General features: G+C 39.9%; 1 protein-coding gene across 1 annotated transcript in view; it reads left to right on the top strand.

The window, feature by feature from the left end:
* Positions 1-408: 408 nt before the first annotated feature.
* The window catches only part of SLC15A5 (solute carrier family 15 member 5), a 58,198-nt gene continuing 37,084 nt past the window's right edge, over positions 409-21,522 (top strand). Inside the window, exons 1-4 of the mRNA XM_026652194.1 lie at positions 409-784; positions 3,761-3,983; positions 14,481-14,650; positions 21,158-21,378. Coding sequence (XP_026507979.1) covers positions 409-784; positions 3,761-3,983; positions 14,481-14,650; positions 21,158-21,378 — 990 coding nt within the window. The remainder of the gene's footprint in view (positions 785-3,760; positions 3,984-14,480; positions 14,651-21,157; positions 21,379-21,522) is intronic.

The following is a 21,522-nucleotide window of genomic DNA, read 5'->3' as shown; positions in this document are numbered from 1 at the left end:
TTGATCTAGTACTTGAATTCTACTGAAACAATTTAGCCTTTCTCAGTATTTAACCTTTATCTGTAACATGCAGATACAATTTGGCACATATTGTATTCGATTCACATAATTTAATGGGTAATATTATTGGGGGGGGGGGGGCCTTGTTCATAACCAGACAAACTAATTAAATAAACAGATTGGATTCAGCAACTTTGTGCACTCAGAGAAGTTTAAATACTGGTGTCCCTCATGCTCCTTGATCTTGAATGTAACAGCACTAAAGTGATAAGTACCCTGAGGAATTGTGGTAGTAAGGTGTGGAATTCAAAGCAAGGGTTTTACCAGTTTGTTAATTACAGTGGAGGATAACAGAAGTGTACATATAACCTAACCCACTCAATTTAGTCTTGCTCAGCACAGCTAAGTATGCCTGTTACAGACCTTAGAGACTTACAAGAAAAACAACTTCTGAACCACACTGCTGAGAGGGAGAAAAGGAAATTCTCCAGGAAAGGCAAGCATGATGGAGACTCATCTGGGTTCAAGTCTCAGAAGAAACTTCAGGTGGCCATTTGCCTGCTGTTGATGGAGCTGTGTGAGAGGTTTACTTTCTTTGGCATTGTCTGCAATATGATTCTCTTTTGCACTATCAAACTTGGCTATCCCAACTACCAGGCAGCCATCATAAACATGTGCTTTATAGGTGCCTCCATGTTATCGCCTGTGTTTATGGGCTGGCTTGCTGAACATCTGGTGGGGAGGATCAAGCTGGTGTATATCTGCATATTTCTCCACTTTCTAGGTAGGTGCTATGCCATGATTATTTCATCTACAATGTGCTTTTTGTATGCAATTCTGCTCTAATAAGTCAGTTTTTTAAAAAGTACTATAGAAACATACTATTCCTTACTTATATGCAAATCCAATAATTGTCTCCAACCTGGTGGCATTACCAAAGTTCTTTAATAGCTAAGGACTTAACTTTTCTTTCACAAAATGTACTGGAGTAGATTTGCTAATATACCTTAACGAAACATTATTTTGAACAATACTAAATAATGTTTGTAAAATAAGGTCTACATTTTCAAAGGTGACTAGAGATTTTGGGTGCTGCAGTCTGAGAGCCTAAACTGTGATGCCATAAAGTGGCTTAACTTTTCAGAAAGCAGGCACTCAGTATTTTCTGAAACTGAGCCCCTTTAAGGTAGCAGGTTGGGCACCCACAGTCACTAGTCACTTCTGGAAAATTCAGTGATATAACCACTTGTTAAAGTCCATAATTTGCAATGCATTTCTCCAATTGGTGCAAATTTATGGGGTTCTGCTGTATTTAAAAGCTACATGGTTGTTAATAAGACGTATATGTTGCATAGACAAACTTTGAACTCGGAAGCCACATTTTGATGCTTACCTTTAGGGCCTGACTCATATTAGCACTATCTGACTCCTTTGCCCACCCAATGGGCTAAAATCTTTTATACAAAGTTCAGGATACACTTCTTAAAATAGTTTTCCAGGTAACTTACATGTGTGAATTTTACTGACCCATGATTTTCTGTACATTTGAAGTCCTTTCAATATACAGATATGTAATATATGGACACCTCCTACTGATCCTCCACATAGAGGCTGGAATGGGGGACAGTATGAAACTTTAGATATGCACAGCTATTAGTATGGGTTATCAAGGAGATTGGGTGATATAGAGGGTGGAGCCACTCCCCTTCCTAGACAAACTGAGTTTGCAAGTCTCTGCTCACTTTGTATAACTGTCATGTGGAATTTAGTAAATGTCAAAGCTGATGATTGCTTTCTCAGCCTGAGTTGAGCTGATCTAAAAACTGAATTATCTTTTGTCTCTAGGACAGAGTTGAGGTGAAACAGGGACCTTAAGATTGATACTCAGATCAGGCAGGTACAACTAGACAGTAACAGTCGATCTCTGATGCTGCAGCCTGTCCTTTAAACTACACAACTACTAGAATTAACTTCATAAAATCACCAACTTTTAAGTGAACAGCACAGGCAGAAGATGAGGGCAGAACAAGTTATTGCTGCTCCAGGGCCACATTAACATAAACATTGGAAATTCACCCAGATTTCCATAACTCTATACTAAAATAGATATCATTTGCATTGCCACTTGATGTATAGCAGACACACAAGCTTATTCACATTTACTCATCCCAAGAGTTTGTTTGCATGCAGGCAAATAAGTTGTTATTTAGATAGGCATCAGAATAGCATTGGAGTAATTGAGATAATTTCTGAATTGGTCTTCTCTCAAGGCAACATTTATGTCCTCTTGACCTCCATCCAGAAGTGTGAGTTTGAATTCAGTTGTGTGCAGCAGGTACCCTGAGGTCATGTTTCAGAAAGCTTTGCACTGGAAACTCTAGCGCCTCCTTTAGAGTGCTGCCACAGCAGGAAATAATTCTGTGTTGTGTGCATCAGCTATAAAAACACCTGCTGTGGATGACTGAAGAGAAATCGTCGCAAGAATTTAAAAGAAAAAAATGACACAGAGGATCAAGTGGGTCAGTGGAAAGGAGGAAGAAGGGGGCCGCTTTGTCTAGATTGCCAAGGCACTGTATGAACTACCTGAGAAAATGACTTCCTTTGTATCCTCTTCCTTACTCCATAAACTTCCTGTTTGGAATCCCCTTGCCCTTTGATTCTAGATTACAAAAAAAAAAAAGACATCGCAGTGGGACAAATTGACTCTAATGGTAAAACAAGGATAAATTGTTGAACTGTATACTGAATATACTGCATCAGACCACTTAACCGTCCATTGACAACTGTCAGAGGTAGCACAAAGCATTTTCCAAAGAGGAACAAATGTCACTATAGCAAGGGGAAGTTTCTTGGAAAATAAACATAAAATATTAGGGATGATGATTTGATACTAGACTTGTTAGTGTACGTACAATGCATGGGATATGACTCTTTATTGTGGGAGCTTATTACAAATTTTTGCTTAATCCATCATCCTGGGGCCGGAGTTTCAGATTTTGATGTTTAGTATCACAATCCTGGTCTCCTGTTGCCATGCTTGAAGCAGACATGTGTGCAAATATTATGTAAATGATGTATTTGCAATCTCACTCAAAATACACTTAAAAGGCTCATCAAATATGGGAGCATCACTTTGCTTATAGAAACAACGCTGTAGATTGGAGGTGCCAAATCTCAACTACAGAGTCCTAAAATGTGTTCTGGGGCTAACTTTTTCTGAAGCTGCAAAGGGAAGAGTAAAACTGATAAAATAAGTAAAAATAATCAAATAGCATATCTGAGAATACATCATAACATTTGCCAAATTATCTGATGAATATTGTTCATCTAGCTATAGTGATAAACTACAGCTTTTGAGTTCAAGCAAGCAATTTCTATTAATCCATCTAGATAGATAAAAGAGTAGCACAAATTATGGTCATGTTTCTTTATTTGTAAAGAGAACTTCTATGCCACTTAACTGCAGCCCTCTGGCCCCAGGCCAGCCCTGAAAGCAGTGAAGTTCAGGTACTTCTGCCATATGTAGTCAATATTCTTGCCTAATAGTAGTATTCAGAAAAGTTCTGGACTTGTAGTTGTACCCACATCTCACTCTAAAGGAATGAATAATTTTCTCTCCCATTGCGTGTTTAGATTTTTTTTTTTTTTTACTAATTTAGAGACTAATTCCAATATAGCTGTTAATCTAGAAAATAAATACTGGATTCAATGCTTCATCATTTTAACCAGTTACATATGTCCATTTTCTTCCCCATTGCAGGTACAGCCCTACTACCTGTTGTTGCCTTCCCCTTTGAAGATTTTTATATAGACAGACACTATATCTTTCACCCGCTAGCCAAAAAGGAGCAGAAAATACTCTTCTACTTTGGGCTATTAACAGCCTGCTTTGGATCAGGAGGCATAAGAGCTGTAGTTTGTCCACTGAGTGCATACAACCTTGAGGATTTTGAACCAAAGGAACTTCTTTCTTTTTTCAATTGGTGAGTTTCTTAATATTGCAATAGAACAACTGTGTGAGATGATGGAGCTTAATTAAAAACTCAAGTGCATCTCAATTTTTTTTAAATGAATTTATATAGAAAATCTCATTTTTAGCTGTAATAATTAGTTTTCAAAAGGACTACCTAAATTTCCTTCCAGGAACATAGATTCATAAATCTTAAGGCCAGAAGGAACCACTCTGATCATCTAGTCTGACTTCCTGCATAGCACAGGCCAGGGACTTTCACCCAGGGTGAATCAAAGTCAAGTGATTTGCCCAACTTGACACAGAATTAATAAGCAAGTTGCTATTTAGAACCAAGTTATTCTATTTGAGTTCTTACACTATGGTACTTAAAGGCCTGTCAGGGATGTGGTGAAGTTGCTTGCTGGGTCTCAATCCTTTGTTCTAGGTTGAGTAGACTCCGTAGAGGTGGCAAAGTTCCTTGAACACATATAAGTACCAGCACTAAAATAAAAAAATCAAAACATCACATTTGGAACTGTCGTTTACTTCAAGATGTGGTCGATTTCCTCATGTGAGCAGTGGTGATAGAAAGATAGGCCTCAGAGATTCTCTTTCCAGCTGTGACTGACAGTTTAGGACATCAGGTAAGTCACTTGACTTCTGTTCTTCAATTTAAACATCTATATAGTTACCAGGGCTGGCTGGAAAATTTCAGACAAAAACATCTTTCATTGGAAAATGGGGCTTCATCAAAATCACAATTTTCTACAGAAAAAGAATTTCCATTGGAAAAATTGACATGTAACATTTTGTCAACCCAAAATGAACTGTTTCCTTTTGGTTAACAAGCTGAAATGGAACACTTTGACATTTACAAATTATTTTTTTCCTGGACACTGTTCCACAAAATTTCAACAGTTCAAGATTTTTGTTCTGATTTGGGACAAAATGATGAAATACTAGAATTTCCCTGGGACAGAAATTCCTTTATTAGATATGCACAAATATTTACCTACCTCAGAGGGAGTTTTGTGATACTTAATGTTTGCCAATTATCCAGAAATTCTTGATTGAGAGGTGCTATACATGTGCCATGAATTGTTGGTACTACTAAAAATAAATCAAAGTGTATCTATTATGAACTGAAACTGAGCACATTTGAATATTGATAATGCCTCACTGATGAATCAATGAAGAATTTATTAGGTCATATTTCTGTTCGTATGGGGATGGCTTCAGGGCCGGCGCAACCCATTAGGCGACCTAGGTGGTTGCCTAGGGCGCTGCGATTTGGGGAGCGGCGACCGCGGTGGTATTTTGGCGGCGGGACCTTCCGCCGCCTCTGTGGGGAGGCGGCATTTCGAGGTGGGACCTTCCACTGCCCTAGGGCGGCGGAAAAGCTGGCGGCGCTCCTGGATGGCTTTCAGGGCTATTCTTTTTCCTCCCCGCAGTTATGTTAATATTGAAGATTTTTGGATTAAATCCAAACTTCAGTGAATAGTGTAGCTTTACTAAAGGTGGAAAAGATGTTTGATTCCTTAAAACAGATTCTGCCTCCTTGACCTGCCCAAAGGAGAGAGAAAAACATCCTCCTTTTTTATTCTATTCTGAGTTTTAATCCTTAATTAGCAACATCATTTTGATTAAATAAGACTCTGGAGGATTAAGACTGGAGAGCAATCAGTTGTTCTGAAAGATTGCTCTGGAGAATTTATTGTACTATGGTTTTAGTCATTCAGACTTGTGTTTAATCAAAGTGACATTTCTCAGTGTTGATTACAAAGGAGACATAACGACAGAATGAATAAAATATTTCCTTGGGGGAATCCAAATGGGTCAGTTCTTGGGGCTTTGGAAGTATCAGGAAAGGTGTGTGTGATTAAAAACTAATTTCTGCAGTTGTTTGGCATCTGAGGCAGGAACCATATGATTTGTAATCTTAAAACTAACAAAATGGGGTTTACTTCTTCGCATTTCCTGGTCTCATTACAACCTCATAAGTATATAATCATACGCTGTTTTCTCTTCTTGGTAGATTCTTTGTCACAAGAATAAATGTTTAAAATACATATATATTTAATGAGACAGTTGCACACTGTTGCTTTTTAGCAAAATCTAGATTCTTATCCAACCTGCTTTACTTCAGAAATCAAGCCTAACAGCTTTTCAAAAATCAGACTTCTTGCAAAGGAGTGTGTAACTATGATCTTAACCCTAGTGTGTGGTGAGGGCTGCATTACACTTCTAGGGCCAGAATCCAATCTCTGGAACAAACTAGGTGTAAAATCATGGAAATAAATGGAATTTCACCAATGTTAAACTAAGAAGAGGAAAACTGGGTCCTGAGAGTCTGAAGCCTGGGGCTGTAAGTTAAGGCTGTAAACTGGTACTACTTCTTGATGCATGAGAACTCCCATTGCTATCGATGGGAGCTGAGCAAAAAGGTCGGGGACAGAAAATGGTCCTTAAATCCTCACCAGCAACTGAGCTGGTAAAACAAAATTGCCTTGAGCATTGAGGTGTTGGAAAATTGTGGTTTGTATAGGACCACTTCTATATCTGTCCTTGTCTTCTATTCCTTCTCCATCTTGCTTGGTGTTTCCCTTTTCCTTCTACTAATATTTCTTTCCTTTTTTGTTTGCCTCAACTCAATCTCTCAATTATTTTCATCACTCCTATTTTGTATTTATCTCCTTTTTTGTTCCTTTCTCCCCATGTTCACTACCATGGCCACTGAATTTTTGTTCCCTGCGGGTGTCAGAAGGGCTTTCCTTTCTGCAAAGCCTCATTGTCAAATGAAGAAAAGTATGGTAAACAAATGTTTCTGCATAGTTTTGGAAATGGACCATTATCTGGTACTTGAGTGTATCTTAGTCCAAACTCCATTGTCTATAGCTAGCCTAGCTTCTGTATAACACTCTTCATCAGTAGATATCAAAACACTTTACAAGGAGGTCAGTATCATTATCTCCATTTTACAGATGGGGTAACCGATGCATGGAGTGGGCGAGTGACTTAGCCAAGGTCACCTAGCATATCATGGCAGAGCCAGGAATAGAACGCAGGTCTCCTGAGTCCTAGTTCAGTGCTGTATCCATTAGGCAACACTGACTCTCCTAAGCTAACTTTCTCAGAAATAGAGTCAGAAACAGAGCTGGTCGAAAAACAGAATTTCTATTCCACAGAAAATTGAAACAGGATGAAACAAAATTTCAGCCTCAAGTTCAAAAGTAAAACTCAAAATTTTTCATGAAACGAAACATTCCAAAGCACATCGCTTTGACCCTATAGAATATAATACATACATAAAAGTCAAAACAAAACATTTGGCTAACTTCCTATTGAAAACATTGGCATGATTGGTATGTTCCCGTGAAACTTTTTGATTTTGTCAATTTCCCATCGCCTCTAAACAGAACCTTGGGGCAGAATCTGTGCTACTTCATTTTTTAAAAAGCAGCCACCAACCCCTTTTCTCCCAATAAAACTTTGCATTTCTCAGAATGGAAATCAAGCTGTTTACCTGGCAAGTATGAAGGCCTCAGTCATCACTGCTGGAATGTGAACCTGTGATCTCAGGGAGTATAAGCAAACCTGAGGTTCAGACTTCTGAGCCTTCTGGAATATCTTGATTAAAGCTTAACACTCCAACACTGATTTATCTGACCTGAATGTGTACCACCAAAATATCCCTGGAAATCCTGTAATACCTGGTGCATGAAAAATGCTAAAGCAACTAGTAAATGGCCAAACTACCTCAGAGTAAGAGGTTGCAGAAGCAAGTATTGTGATCAAGGGCTGAACAGAATGGGGTTAGGCTTTTCTTACTCCACTCAAAGGCAGCATAAAATACCTGGCTGTTCCTGGTATAATTATTTGAAGTGAAATACTTAAGATGCTGACATTTAAACTGTAATTATAAAGCTTCTAAGCTAACACCCAACTGAGATGAATAGGGTAGTTCTCACCAGAAAGAGAGTGTTTTTCTGGATGTCTGTGGACTTTATAGGACAACGTGGAAGCTATTCAAATTTGGACGGTGTCTTCACAATAGACCTACAGCCTTGCTTAAAAATGAGAAAACAAACTGCTGGGGCCAGCAGCAAAGTGCCAGTATGACATTCCAGCCAGTTCTTTTCCCTCCCCACCTTCCACCACCAATCACATGAATCATGCTGTGGCAGACTAGCCCCACCTGCCAGATAGCCCTTTTTACTCAGCATATTGTATGGGCAGAACTACTAATAGGGGAAGCAAATTTAAGTCATTTGAAAGATGCTAGTGGAGATTTCCCACCTCCCCAGTTGGCCTTGAAGTAGTTCCATAGTCATTTCATAATTCTGCCCAAAGGCTTAGCAGGATCTCTTGGGTTACAGGTTGATTGTATTGATGACCGTTTTTGTAGAGCCAGGGGCCTTTAGTGGCTGTAGAACCCGTGCTTTGCCATAGAATAATACTCTAGCAGGAATGCTTTCTCTTCTATATACATACATATTTCTAGTTTTCAGGGTTGTGAAGAACAGATTTAAAAATTTTATTAAAGTGGATGTTTAAAATTAAATTTACACAAGTTAAAAGGGAAGGTACTGGACATCTGGAGTCAGTCTTGGTAGTACAAATCAATGCAAAGATGTCTTCCTGAATCTGCAGGTAGTCTGAAACAATAACTTTGAAGAGTTGAATGAATCCATTCTTTTCAGTGATTAACGCTAAAAACTAAATACGATTTAAATGTCAACTATTTTACTGATTCTCATTTAATCAGAAACAAGCAGCTAATTATATTAATGTTCAGATCTAATTCATTTAAAATCTCCTTTATACAATCTAATAATCATAGCAGTGTAGGACCGGATGGGACCTCGAGAGGTCATCTAATCCCCTGCACGCAAGGCAGGAATACATAATAACTAGACCATACCTGACAGGTGTTTGTCTAACCTGTTCTTAAAAACCTCCAATAACAGAGATTCCACAACCTCCCTAGGCAATTTGTTCCAGTGCTTAACTAGCCTGACACTTAGGAAGTTTTTCCTAATATCCAGCCTAAACTTTCCTTCCTGCAATTTAAGATCATTGCTTATTGTTGTATCCTCAGAGGTTATCAAGAACAATTTTTCATCCTCCTCCTTGTAATAACTTTTTATATACTTGAAAGCTGTTGTTATGTCCCCCCTCAGTCTTCTCTTCTCTAGAATAAACAAACCCAATTTTTTTTCAATCATTCCTTATAGCCATCTTTTCTAGACCTTTAATCATTTTTGATGCTCTCCTTTGGACTTTCTCCAATTTGTCCATATCTTTCCTGAAATATGGCACCCAGAACTGGACACAATACTCCAGCTGAGGCCTTATCAGTGCGGAGTAGACTGGAAGAATTATTTATTGAGTCTGGCTTGCAACACTCCTGCTAATATATCGAGAATGGTGTTTGCTTTTTTTGCAACAGTGTCACACTGTTGACTCATATTTAGCTTACAATCCACAATAACTCCTAGATCCCTTTCTGCACTACTCCTTCCTAGGCAGTCATTTCCCATTTTGTATGTTTGCAACTGATTGTTCCTTCCTAAGTGGATTACTTTGCATTTGTCCTTGTTGAATTTTATCCTATTACTTCAGACCATTTCTCCAGTTTATTTTGAATCTTCCAAAGCACTTGCAACCCCTCTCAGCTTGGTATCATGCACAAACTTTATAAATGTACTCTCTATACCATTATCTAAATCATTGACTAAGATATTGGACAGAACAAGGACTGATCCCTGTGGGACCCCATTTGATATGCCCTTCTAGCTTGACTATGAACCACTGATAACTACTCTTGGTGAACAGTTTTCCAACCAGTTATGCACCCACCTTATAGTAGCTCCATCTAGGCTGTAATTCCCTAGTTTGTTATGAGAAGGTCATGCGAGACAATATCAAAAGCCTTACTAAAATCTAGATGTACCACATCTACTGCTCCCCCCCACACACACACACATCCACAGGGCTTGTTACCTTGTCAAAGAAAGCTATCAGGTTGGTTTAACATGATTTGTTCTTGACAAATCCATACTGATAGTTACTTATCACCTTATTATCTTCTAGGTGTTTGAAAATTGATTGCTTGATTATTTGCTCCATTATCTTTCCGGATACTGAAGTTAAGCTGACTGGTCTGTAATTCACCGGGTTGTCCTTATTCCCCTTTGTATAGATTGCCACTATGTTTGCCCTCTTCCAGTCCTCTGAAATCTCTCTCGTCTTCCATGACTTTTCAAAGATAATCACTAATGGCTCAGATATCTTCTCAGTCAGCCTCTTGAGTATTCTAGAAATGTATTTTATCAGGCCCTGATGACTTGAAGACATCTAATTTGTCTAAATAATTTTTAACTTGGTCTTTCCGTATTTTAGCCTCAGAGTTTGCCTCATTTTCACTGGCATTCACTATGTTAGACATCCAATTGCTACTAAATGTTTTGGTGAAAACTGAAACAAACCCATTTAGTACTTCTGCCGTTTCCACATTTTCTGTTATTGTTTCCCACACCTCACTGAATAATGGGCCTACCCTGACCTTGGTCTTACTCTTGCTTCTAATGGATTTGTAGAATGTTTTCTTGTTACCATTGATGTCTCTAGCTAGTTTAATCTCATTTTATGTCTTGGCCTTTCTAATGTTGTCCCTACATGCTTGTGTTGTTTGTTTATATTCATCCTTTGTAATTTGACCTAGTTTCTACTTTTTGTAGGACTCCTTTTTTGATTTTTAGATCATTGAAGATCTCCTGGTTAAGCCAGGGTGGTCTCTTGCCATACTTCCTACCTTTCCTATGCAGTGGGATAGTTTGCTCTTGTGTCCATAATAATGTCTCTTTGCCAACTCTCTCAAATTGTGCTTTCCCTTAGCCTTGCTTCCCATGGGATCTTGCGTACCAACTCCCTGAGTTTGCTAAAGTCTGCATTCTTGAAATCTATTATCTTTATTGTTCTGTTTTTCCCTCCTACCATTCCTTAGAATCATGAACTCTATCATTTCATGGTCACTTTCACCCAAGCTGCCTTCTATTTTCAGATTCTCAGCTATGATCCTCCCAGCCTTGGGGGTACAGAGCTTTTCCTCCTCCCTCTTTGGGGGTGATTCCTCATCACCCATTGCCAAGGCAGCATAATGGTTCTTCATCACCATGGTTGGTGGGTTGTTCATAGCTAGTTCATGATGCTACCATAGAACTTCCAGTCTGCTACATCAGGGTGCCACAGAATCTGGGGCCTTGTCATAGAAAGAATTTATGTAGTCTGTGAAAGGTCTTACCTGGTGATTTTTTTTGTTTGTTTGTTTCTCTCACTACTATCCTGACCACTAGCCCTACAACTCCATTATAGTCATCCTCAGAGGGGGAGCTATTCCACCTATACAGTAATGATGTTTGAAATATGAAGGGGCGCTAAACAGTGATTAGAGTGTTTGGCCTTTCAAACACCCAACACCCCCTCCCCTCCCGCCAACCCCAGCAGATGTGTGGTCTCCAACAGTGCAGTTTGCTGCACTGGTGCCTGTAAGACTGCTTAGCTACTGAATCCAGGGCTCGAATCTCAAGTATCCTGCCTGTCTCTACCCCAAAGTGGTCTCTCAGATGCTCTGAAGAATGCAATGGAATGTCAGGAAAGGAGGTGGGGCATCAAAATCAGAAACAAGCCATAGCCTCATGTCTGTCTAGGTCTTATATACAATTCATCACTGTGACATGATGATCATGATGGTCCCTTCTGGTCTATGACATGAGCACCTCTCGGAATTTTGAAATGTGCACATCAAGATACATTTCTCTTTCTCTCTTCCCTCCAGTCAGCAAAGACTCGATATTTTTTCTTTACTTATTTTGGTGGCAGTATTGTGAGAAAGCTAGATCAAGGAAGTGTGCTTTAAATTTTGATCTCAGGGCACCAAGATTTATGGAGGTCCTAATTTCTTCTCAGAATGAGTTCCAGTTGCTGAAAAAAGTCCATCTTCTGCACATATGGGTTTCATTCTTTAGGCTGCCATTTCTAGTGGAACACAATGGACATTATAGTCATGTAGGGTGAGACAGCCTGGGCTGATCTCATGTAGAGCTCTGGAGACCAGGATTAAAACCTTGAACTTGGCCAGCATCTGGAGCTGTTTGCCCCTATCGTGCAATTTTAAACTTAAACACAAAATTGCCAGAAGAGGGCCAAAGCCAATGCAAAACGCTTCCATAATCTTTAATACCTTATTTCCAAAGTGGCTAACACCAAACCCCAGACAACTGCTTTACATTTAAATTTTAAAAAAACCCCTCTAATGGTATCATATCTCATTGCAGAAATGGTTTAAAAGACACAGCACTAGCTAAAAATAATTAAAGTTGAAATTTTCAGGGACTTTTTCAGATGGCTTTGGAGGATGGTTTAAGCCTGGAAGTCCCTGCTTCCTGGCATATGTAGTATTGCTAGTCCCCCTGACAACTGCCAAATGCTTCTCGGCAGCACTGAGTTCATCCAAATTGGATTTGTCATTATTCTTTCCTCGGCCACTGCCTGTATTACACTAGGCTTGCTGCTTAAAAGTGCCCTCCTGCCCACTGCTTCTAAGCCACTGTCAGATGCTCTTCTTCCCTAACAAGGCAAGAGAGATTATTTTGTTTTGAGTTGAACAAACTCGGGTATTGTCACTCCTCCACGTCTTCAGCATTATAAAGGCTTTTCTTCTTGGTTCTAGCTAGTTAGGCCAATGACAGAGTAGTCAGAAGCACTACAGTAATGATCTCAACATTGTAACTTACAGTGATGCCACTACAGTTTTCTGGGCAATTACAACAGACTAGCAAGGAGCCTTTTAAAGGGAAGAAGCAGAGGCAACGCAGATGGGCCTTTGGTGTTTAATAGCAACTGCTTTTTCTCCCCTCCCGCCCCTTCCCCTCTCCTCAAGGTTCACAGCCAAAACATTGGTCTGATCTTTAATACATGTTCTCTGATGTAGAGGACAGTGATACTAGACAGATTTGCAGCTCCAGCTGAGCTGATAGTATGCCCTGCCCACTCACTTGTGCTTAAGATAAAAAGTTGTAAAGCCAATAAGGGTGAGGTGAGCAAGAATAGCTAAGGTCATCTCTCCTGCTTGTTTATTTTAAGTGAATTCAAGACTAATGATGCATGCTAGATTGACAGCGCAAAGACTCAAGTTCTTTGATCATTATCTGCAGGACAGGTAGAACCCAAGGCAATAGCAATACGCGCTCCTCCAGGCTTCCTCAATGTGTCTCAATCTCAATACACAGAGTCCATCTGTGGGTGTGGGGGTGGGTGTGAAATCAGTTACCTCCATGCTCAGTCAGTCCTTGCTCTCAGTGCAGTGGCTCTCAGCAAGGGTGACAACTGTGGTGGTGCTCTCACTTTGATACTGAAACTGCATACAAAAGAAATCTAAGCAATGTGTTCTGTTGATTGTTGAGTTCTTGTTTATATTCTTTAAAATAGCATTAGCTTTTTAACCCATTCAGAAGTTTGAGACATGTTTTAAAGAGGCTTGATTTTTGTCATTTTCATGCTGAGCATCCACTCTCTGAAAATCAGGGCAATAATAAGGTGTCTCAAGTTTGATACAGAGATTACTGAGTGAGATTTCTTTGGCCTGTGTTATGCAGGAGGTCAGATTAGATCAGTGGTGGGCAACCTACGGCCTGCGGGCCGCATGCAACCCATCAGGGTAAGCTGATTGCGGGCCGCGAGACATTTTGCAGACGTTGACCATCTGCAGGCATGGCCCCCCCCCCCACAGCTTCCAGTGGCCGCGGTTCACTGTTCCCGGCCAATGGGAGTGGCAGGGCAGGAAGCAGCGTCCCTGCATCCTGCCGCTTCCCGCAGCTCCCGTTGGCCGGGAACAGCAAACTACGGCCACTGGGAACTGCGGGGGACCATGCACGCAGACGGTCGATGTCCGCAAAATGTCTCGCGGCCCGCAGTCAGCTTACCCTGTTGGGCCGTAGGTTGCCCACCACTGTGCTAGAGTCAGCAAGGAAACACTTTCTCCTTGTGTATAGAATTATACATTCGGCATGGGGCATTATGGGTTTTTTCATCTTCCTTCGAAACGGTGTTGCCAACTCCACACATTCAAAAACCTTATTCAGGCATCCATAAACCAAGAGATTGACTTAAAAATCATGAGTTTAAAAAAATGGGGGTACTTTTTGTCTTCTGGCTTTTGAGCCTTTAGGCATCAATATTTTTTCTACAACCATGCAGGCTAGAAACTTGGTCTGTTTTTATAAGTAAATGCTGAGACTCTCCCATAATCAAGTGAAAGTTCATGTAAACTGTCAGGCTATGCAGGATCCAGTGCAGTGTGGTGCATACCATACAGATGTAAAGACACCCCACTCACTGTTGTTAAAGTAAGTAAACTTTTTAACTTCAGAATGCTTAAAACTACTTTTTGCAACAGAATTGCATTCTTAATTACTTGCATCTCTTCACCAGTTTCCCTCTTAGAATAACTTTTGTCTGTTTACCATAGGTTTTATTGGCTGGTTAACTTAAATTCAGCAGTTGTCTTTGTTAGCATTTCTTATATCCAGCAATCTTTGGCCAAGAACCTTGGTTTTCTTATCCCATTTGTGTCTGTGCTTATGGCCCTGATCACAATTCACATGGTGCGCAGTGAAATGATTTACCAGCCCAAAAAAGGTAAGATGCAAATATCTGTCTCTTAGAAATGTTTTAAAGGTGACTTTAAAAAATTGTTTAACTGTTCTTTCCCCAAAGCTACATCCATTCTGTCTGCACTCATTTTGGACTTAATCCTGCTGAGCGCCTCCTGTGAAGGGCTGAACATCTTCTACTGCCATTAACTTCAGCACTTTGCAGTATCAGGCCCATACAAAACCAGTTAAAACAGGCCCTTACCAGGAGGTGGCTGCATCACGGGAGATCTGATGCTGATTTTCTATTTTAAAGCTATCATTGCTGCAATGTAGGCTATTACAATAGAACCTCAGAGCTACAAACGCCTCCGGAATGGAGGTTGTTCGTAACTCTGAAATGTTTGTAACTCTGAACAAAATGGTATGGTTCTTTCAAAAGTTTATAACTGAAAATTGAGTTAATACAGCTTTGAAACTTTACTATGCAGAAGAAAAATGCTGCTTTTAACCATCTTAATTTAAATGAAACAAGCACAGAAACAGTTTCCTCACCTTGTCAATTTTTTTTTTAACTTTCCCTTTATTTTTTTAGTAGTTTACAGGTTTTGTTTTTGTTTTTTTTGTCTCTGCTACTGTCTGATTGTGCACTTCCGGTTCCAAATAAGGTGTGTGGTTGACTGGTCAGTTCGTAACTCTAGTGTTCATAACTCTGAAGGCCTGCTGTATCCCTAAAACTAAATATTAGAAATGTTGAACTGTTTAAACATGCAGATAGCTTTGAGTACTTTAAAACAAAGAAATTTTTACAGCATCTCCCAGCTTGTTGCAACATTTTAACATATAGCAACTCCTTAAAGTACTTTGATTCTGCTTTATAACTTGTAAAATGCAATTTGTATGCAGTAGGAGGAGGTGAACCCTACCAAATGCAAGAAATTAAGCTACCAAAAAAGAGAATAAAAGCTTAATGTTAAAATAAACCCTGATTGTTTAATCAGTGGAAAAATATAGTTAATAGAAATATAGTTAGATGGATGTTGGCAGTGTTATTGTTGCCATGTTGGTCCCAGGATAAGAGAGAGAGTGGGTGAGGTAATATCTTTTATTGGACCAACTTCTGTTTGTGGAAGGGACAAGCTTTCAAGTTTTACAGAGCTGAGAAAGACCTTGGTGAAGCTCAAAACTTTGTCCCTTCTCCCAACAGAAGTTGGTCCAATAAAAGCTATTACCTCACCCACCTTGTGTCTCTTACTTTTGAATGACGGCTATTGTTTCTGGAATTTTCAGACACATTAATTACTCACATATATGAAGCATCTTTGAGTTCCAAGGTGAGATTAAGATTCAACCCCATGATGCTGTGATCAGGTGGCTTCTCCTACCTGCTTCAAATACAATTCACCTAAGCTGAGACAAGACAAAGCTTCCCTGGAATTTGTGCTATTTCCTTTTGAGGATAAAACCAGTTGTGACGGGTTGGATCACAGAAACCCCCTTGGGAGCTGCCACCCGATGTGCCAAGACTACCCCTGCTTCTGTTTTCCCTGCCAGCTTAGGGCTCCAGCACCCTGTCTTGCTGAGCCAGCCACTCCTGTCTGGCTCCAACACAGACTCAGGGTCTGAATCACTTGTCCCAAAACTGCAAGTTTACCCAAAAACAGCTCACAGGAGTGTGCTTGTCTTTAGCACTCAGATGCCCAACTCCCAATGGGGTCTAAACCCAGATAAATCCGTTTTACCCTGCATAAAGCTTATGCAGGGCAAACTCATAAATTGTTCGCCCTCTATAACACAGATAGAGAGATATGCACAGCTGTTTGCTCCCCCAAGTATTAATACATACTCTGAGTAAATTACTAAATAAAAAGTGATTTTATTAAATACAGACAGTAGGATTTAAGTGGTTCAAAGTAGTAACAGACAGAACAAAGTAAGTCACAAGCAAAATAAAATAAAATGCGCAAATCTATGCCTAATCAAACTAAATACAGATAATCTCACCCTCAGAGATGCTTCAGTAAGTTTTTCTCAGACTGGACACCTTCCAGGCCTGGGCACAATTCTTTCCCCTGGTACAGCTTTTGTTCCAGCTTAGGTGTTAGCTAGGGGCTTCTCCATGATGGCTCCTCTCCCCTCTCTGTTCTCTTCCACCCCTTTATATATCTTTTGCATAAGGCGGGAACTCTTTGTCCCTCTGGGTTTTCACCCCCCCTCACTGGAAAAGCACCAGGTTAAAGATGGATTCCAGTTCAGGTGACATGATCACATGTCACTGCAAGACTTCATTACTCACTTGCCAGCACACACATATACAGGAAGACTCACAGGTAAACACAGCCATCTGCAGACAATGGGAGTCATCAAGATTCCAAACCATCATTAATGGCCCACACTTTACATAATTACAATAGGCCCTCAGAGTTACATTTTATATTTCTAGTTTTAGATACCAGAGTGGTACATTTATACAAATCAGATGATCATACTCAGTAGATTATGCACTTTGTAATGATACCTTACAAGAGACCTTTTGCACGAAGCATATCCCAGTTGCATTATATTCACTTATATTTTTATAAAACCATGTAGACTGCACAACATCACACCAGTCTCCCTGACAAGGCTGGCTACTGTCAGGGCTGCTCAGGCCCCATGCTGAAGTCATAGAATCATAGAATATCAGGGTTGGAAGGGACCTCAGGAGGTCATCTAGTCCCGCCCCCTGCTCAAAGCAGGACCAATCCCCAGACAGATTTTTACCCCAGTTCCCTAAGTGGCCCCCTCAAGGATTGAACTCACAACCCTGGGTTTAGCAGGCCAATGCTCAAACCACTGAGCTATCCTCCCTCCCCCCCCGAGAACTGCGTCCTCTGAGAACCATTCCCTGTACCCTAAGGTCAAGGTGTAGGGTGACCAGATTGTCCATTTTTAAAGGGACAGTCCCATTTTGGGGGACTTTTTCTTATATAGGCGCCTATTACCCTTCACCCCGTCCCGATTTTTCACAGTTGCTATCTGTCACCCTATCAAGGTGGGGCAATGTCACGTGCAACAATGAGTCAGCAAATCACACACCTCTTCTGAGTCTCTACTACTTTGCGCTCTGGATAGTATTTTACTCCCGTTTTGCACAAGTATAAGCTTTATCAAATCACATTGGTAGTGTTGCACGTAATGTGTACAGGTGCAAAGAACAGAGGCTGGGATTTTCAGAGGAGCCTCAGGAAGTTAGGGACCCAAATCCCATTGATTTTTTTTCAGTGGACTCTTTTGAAAATTCCTGCCAGAAACTGAAGACAGTGGAGATTCTGGCTCATGGCATGTTGACACCAAGGACATATCTGAACAAAAGCCGTGGATCTGAATGTACTTAGCATGAGGAAATTTGTATCTGAACTTTGCAGCTTGAGCCAGCCTGTCTGTTATGGAAAATTCACAGCACCGAAGCAAGATTTACTCGGTTCCTTATGGTCACAGCAAAGAAAACAAGAGATACCAAGAACTTTTTGGTAATAGAAGTGGCCTTACAAAAATGTTAATTGCCCTACAAAGTCAGCACAGGCAGCACTTGTTTGTATATCATTGCTTAATGTTTTTCTGAACGAATGTTGTTTGGTTTAATTAATATTTTGCAAGTTTCAACAGAATTGCCCATTTTTGGAGTAGTAATCTGAGGGCTTTTAATCCTTATTTTGGCTCCTTCCAATAAAATGACTACATTGGAAATTCTTTAGAGCCATAATTCAAATTCAGAGGTGACCTTAAAGAAATGATTTTTATATATGCTCCCTTTTTATTTTAAGGTAACATTTCCAATGTGGACCATGCATTCCATCATGTTTAGCGGTCAAGCATTGACTTCATTTGCATTTCTTCCCACTGCTATAATTTTAAGAACTGGCAGGTGACCAAAGATGAGAAAAAATGTGTGTCTACCATCTAGAGTACAATGTAGGCTTTTTATTATAATTAAGTAGCATAGATATTCATGATTAGATCAAGGTCAGAGTAGCAGAACATCAGAGCCAAAAGCTGTAAGTATAAAGAAGGGGAAAGATTGCTTTCTAAACGTTTTTATTTTAGTGTCTAAACAGATGTACATTTCCAAGGAAACGTTAAAAATCTCAACATGTATAAACATGAAATGGATAATGTTGATATATACTGAGGTACATGGTTATGTCTGTAGAACAGATATCTGTTGCAATGATAGTGCTGCATATCATATGATTTCTGTACCTTCTCCCTTTGCCCTTCTTACCCCATGCCTTCCTGAATTACTGCTTCAATTAATGTCAAAATTCGAACAGTGTATTTCTCTGAAATTACACTCCTCCTTAAAAAGCAGGGGTGACTCCTGGCACTACTAATATCAGTGGCAAAGCTTTTATTGACATCACTGAGGCCAGAATTTCACCCAAGTTGTTCATTTAAACAAAACTGCAACTACAGATAAACAAGCTTCATACACAGGTTGAGTTCCAGATTTGTCTGTCTTGTTTACCAGGGAGGGACCACAACCCGTCTGGAACTCTACACATTGTTCAGAAATATCTAGTAGCTAAATAGTATACTGCAAGTAAATACATCATTGCCTTCTTACTCTTGTGCAGAACAAAATATTTTCTAGATCTTCATAAGCGGTTGATTCTCAGATTGTATTATGAAAGGAGGGAAATTGTTCTAATAAGAAATGCATTGAAATGTCGGGGCTCGACAATAACCTGTCATCCATGTTAAATCTTCTTTCCAATGTGAATAATGGAACTTAAGTCTGAATTTTTTAATGGTGGTTGTTTCCAAGTGTAATCTGCAATAAACTGGATATGCTACAACGCAAACATTTCTTAAGGTGTAACATTTTTCTTTATTCATCTTGTCCACCTATTTAATAAATGGGTACAGCTGTCTAAGACCTTAATCTCCTGAAAGGGCTGATTTCAAGAGGAGTCTAGGGTTCCTTACTTCTCACAGGACTAGGCTGTAACTGCACCTCCTGTAAATGAGTGCATTCTTTGTAATGACACAATGTCAACTGTGGGGCAAAAAGCTAGAGATAGCTAGCTACAGCCCCAAATCACGACAGCTGATGAAAACTATACCCTTACGCAAGTTCTCTAATGTCCATTTTCACTTCTAAAAGGCCTCTTCATATTGATTAGAGAATCCAGAATCTATACCCTCTTCCTTTTTTCTGATCAGTTTATCTTAATTTGAACACTCCTATAAAGATTGCTTTTTCTTCTTGGTTATGTTTTTAGACCTCAAAACTTTTTTTTTTAAAAAGAGTACGTAAGCCAGAAGACTCGATAACTTGGATCCATATTGTATATTTCCCTCTCTGTTAGGGAGATCTTATTTATCAATGCCAACAGTCCAGCTGTGGATACTAAGCAGCCAGAGAGTGGGTTTAAATCGTGATTAGCCAATAGCCATTGCTTTCTTAGTTCTTTCCTGGCATTAAGTGAATAAATACAGTGTTTGTGATAGGTGCCAACTCAGGAGATGAACTCCACCATGAATAAATGAAATAGGCCCCAGGCAGCAGCAGTGCAAACTTACCTCACACCTCCCTGTCAGTATGTCTCAACCCTGGGATGACCTTTGTGGGATAAAGGCATTTAAGATCTATCTATCTATCTACCTATCTATCTATCCAATCATACTCATATTACCCCTCCTTTACTGTAGTATCCAAGTGACTCAAACACCACTGTGAGGTAGAGAAGTGCTATTACCCCGTTTGACAGATTGGGAACTGAGGCACAGAGAGTAAGTGATTTGCCTGAGATTGCACAGGCAGAGCAGGAATGTGACCCCAGGACTCCCAGGCCCTAGGCTAGGACCGAATGACTGAACCATCCTTCCTGTCTAAGTTTCCATACTTGTACCATTGCTGGTTTCTCTGAGACTGACAACAAGGATGGTAATTGCGGTTGAGGTTTTTGTTGTTTTGCTAGGAACTAGACTGAGAACCCCTAATTTATTTCAGACAGCCTATCACATGGCCATCAGAAGGTAATATTTTTAATAACGACTAACCTGGCCATGAAATATGACCATAACAAGTTCTCTATCCCATTAGCATCCGCTGAGCCATACCTCAATCCACCAGTGCCTCCCTCTTTCATTGACAGTATTGTTGGCGGGCTCACTACTGGCTTTAATGGAAAACGACCCAGATCAAATCAATACAAAACACATTCAAAGGAAAATATTAATATAGTACCTGCTCAGCCATAACAATAAATCATTCCAAAGTGTTAACGGGTATTAAAAAAAAATCATTCTTCCTACTGAAGACAAGGCCACAACCTGTATACCTTCAGTAGGGCAGTTTAGGGTGGATGCTGCAACCAAACTTGGCCCTATATGTTCAAGTTGTCTTGTAAAGATGAACGCATTGGAACAAATCTGGTCTGCTACATCCTTTGGAAATGACCAAGATAAATCATACCCAGTTGTATTTTGTTCCAAAAGCGATTTGGCTTGTCTTCAGTTTGGCAGCAAGTAAAACGTACTGATGCATGATGTCTCTGATCATTCGCAGGTAGTTCCCAGCTGACCACCTTTGGGGTAGTTGCTAATGCACTGAAAATGTGCTGTGTGAGATACCGCCACCTTCGTGGAGATGTGACAAGCTGGTTAGATCTTGCCAAGGAAAACTATGGTGGCTGGTACAGTGAGACTCATGTGGAAAGCACTAAGTTGCTTGTCAGGCTCTTTCCGCTCTTTGCCTTTCAAATTCTATATAGAATGTGCATCATTCAGGTGAGTAAAAAGCTTTTAATCCTAAATTCCCATGATTATTAAAATATGATGAAATATATTTAATACAATTGTATATCTAGTTTCTTGGTATGGTCTTCAACAGCTGCTTTACCAGTACAGTAGTCTTGATTTACTAAAACTTAC

The sequence above is a fragment of the Terrapene carolina genome, unplaced genomic scaffold (assembly GCF_002925995.2).
Source record: "Terrapene carolina triunguis isolate 2854851 unplaced genomic scaffold, T_m_triunguis-2.0 Scaffold112, whole genome shotgun sequence".
Taxonomy (NCBI): domain Eukaryota; kingdom Metazoa; phylum Chordata; order Testudines; family Emydidae; genus Terrapene; species Terrapene triunguis.
The sequence above is the reverse complement of the archived record's forward strand: the minus strand, read 5'-3'. Positions and strand labels throughout refer to the sequence as shown.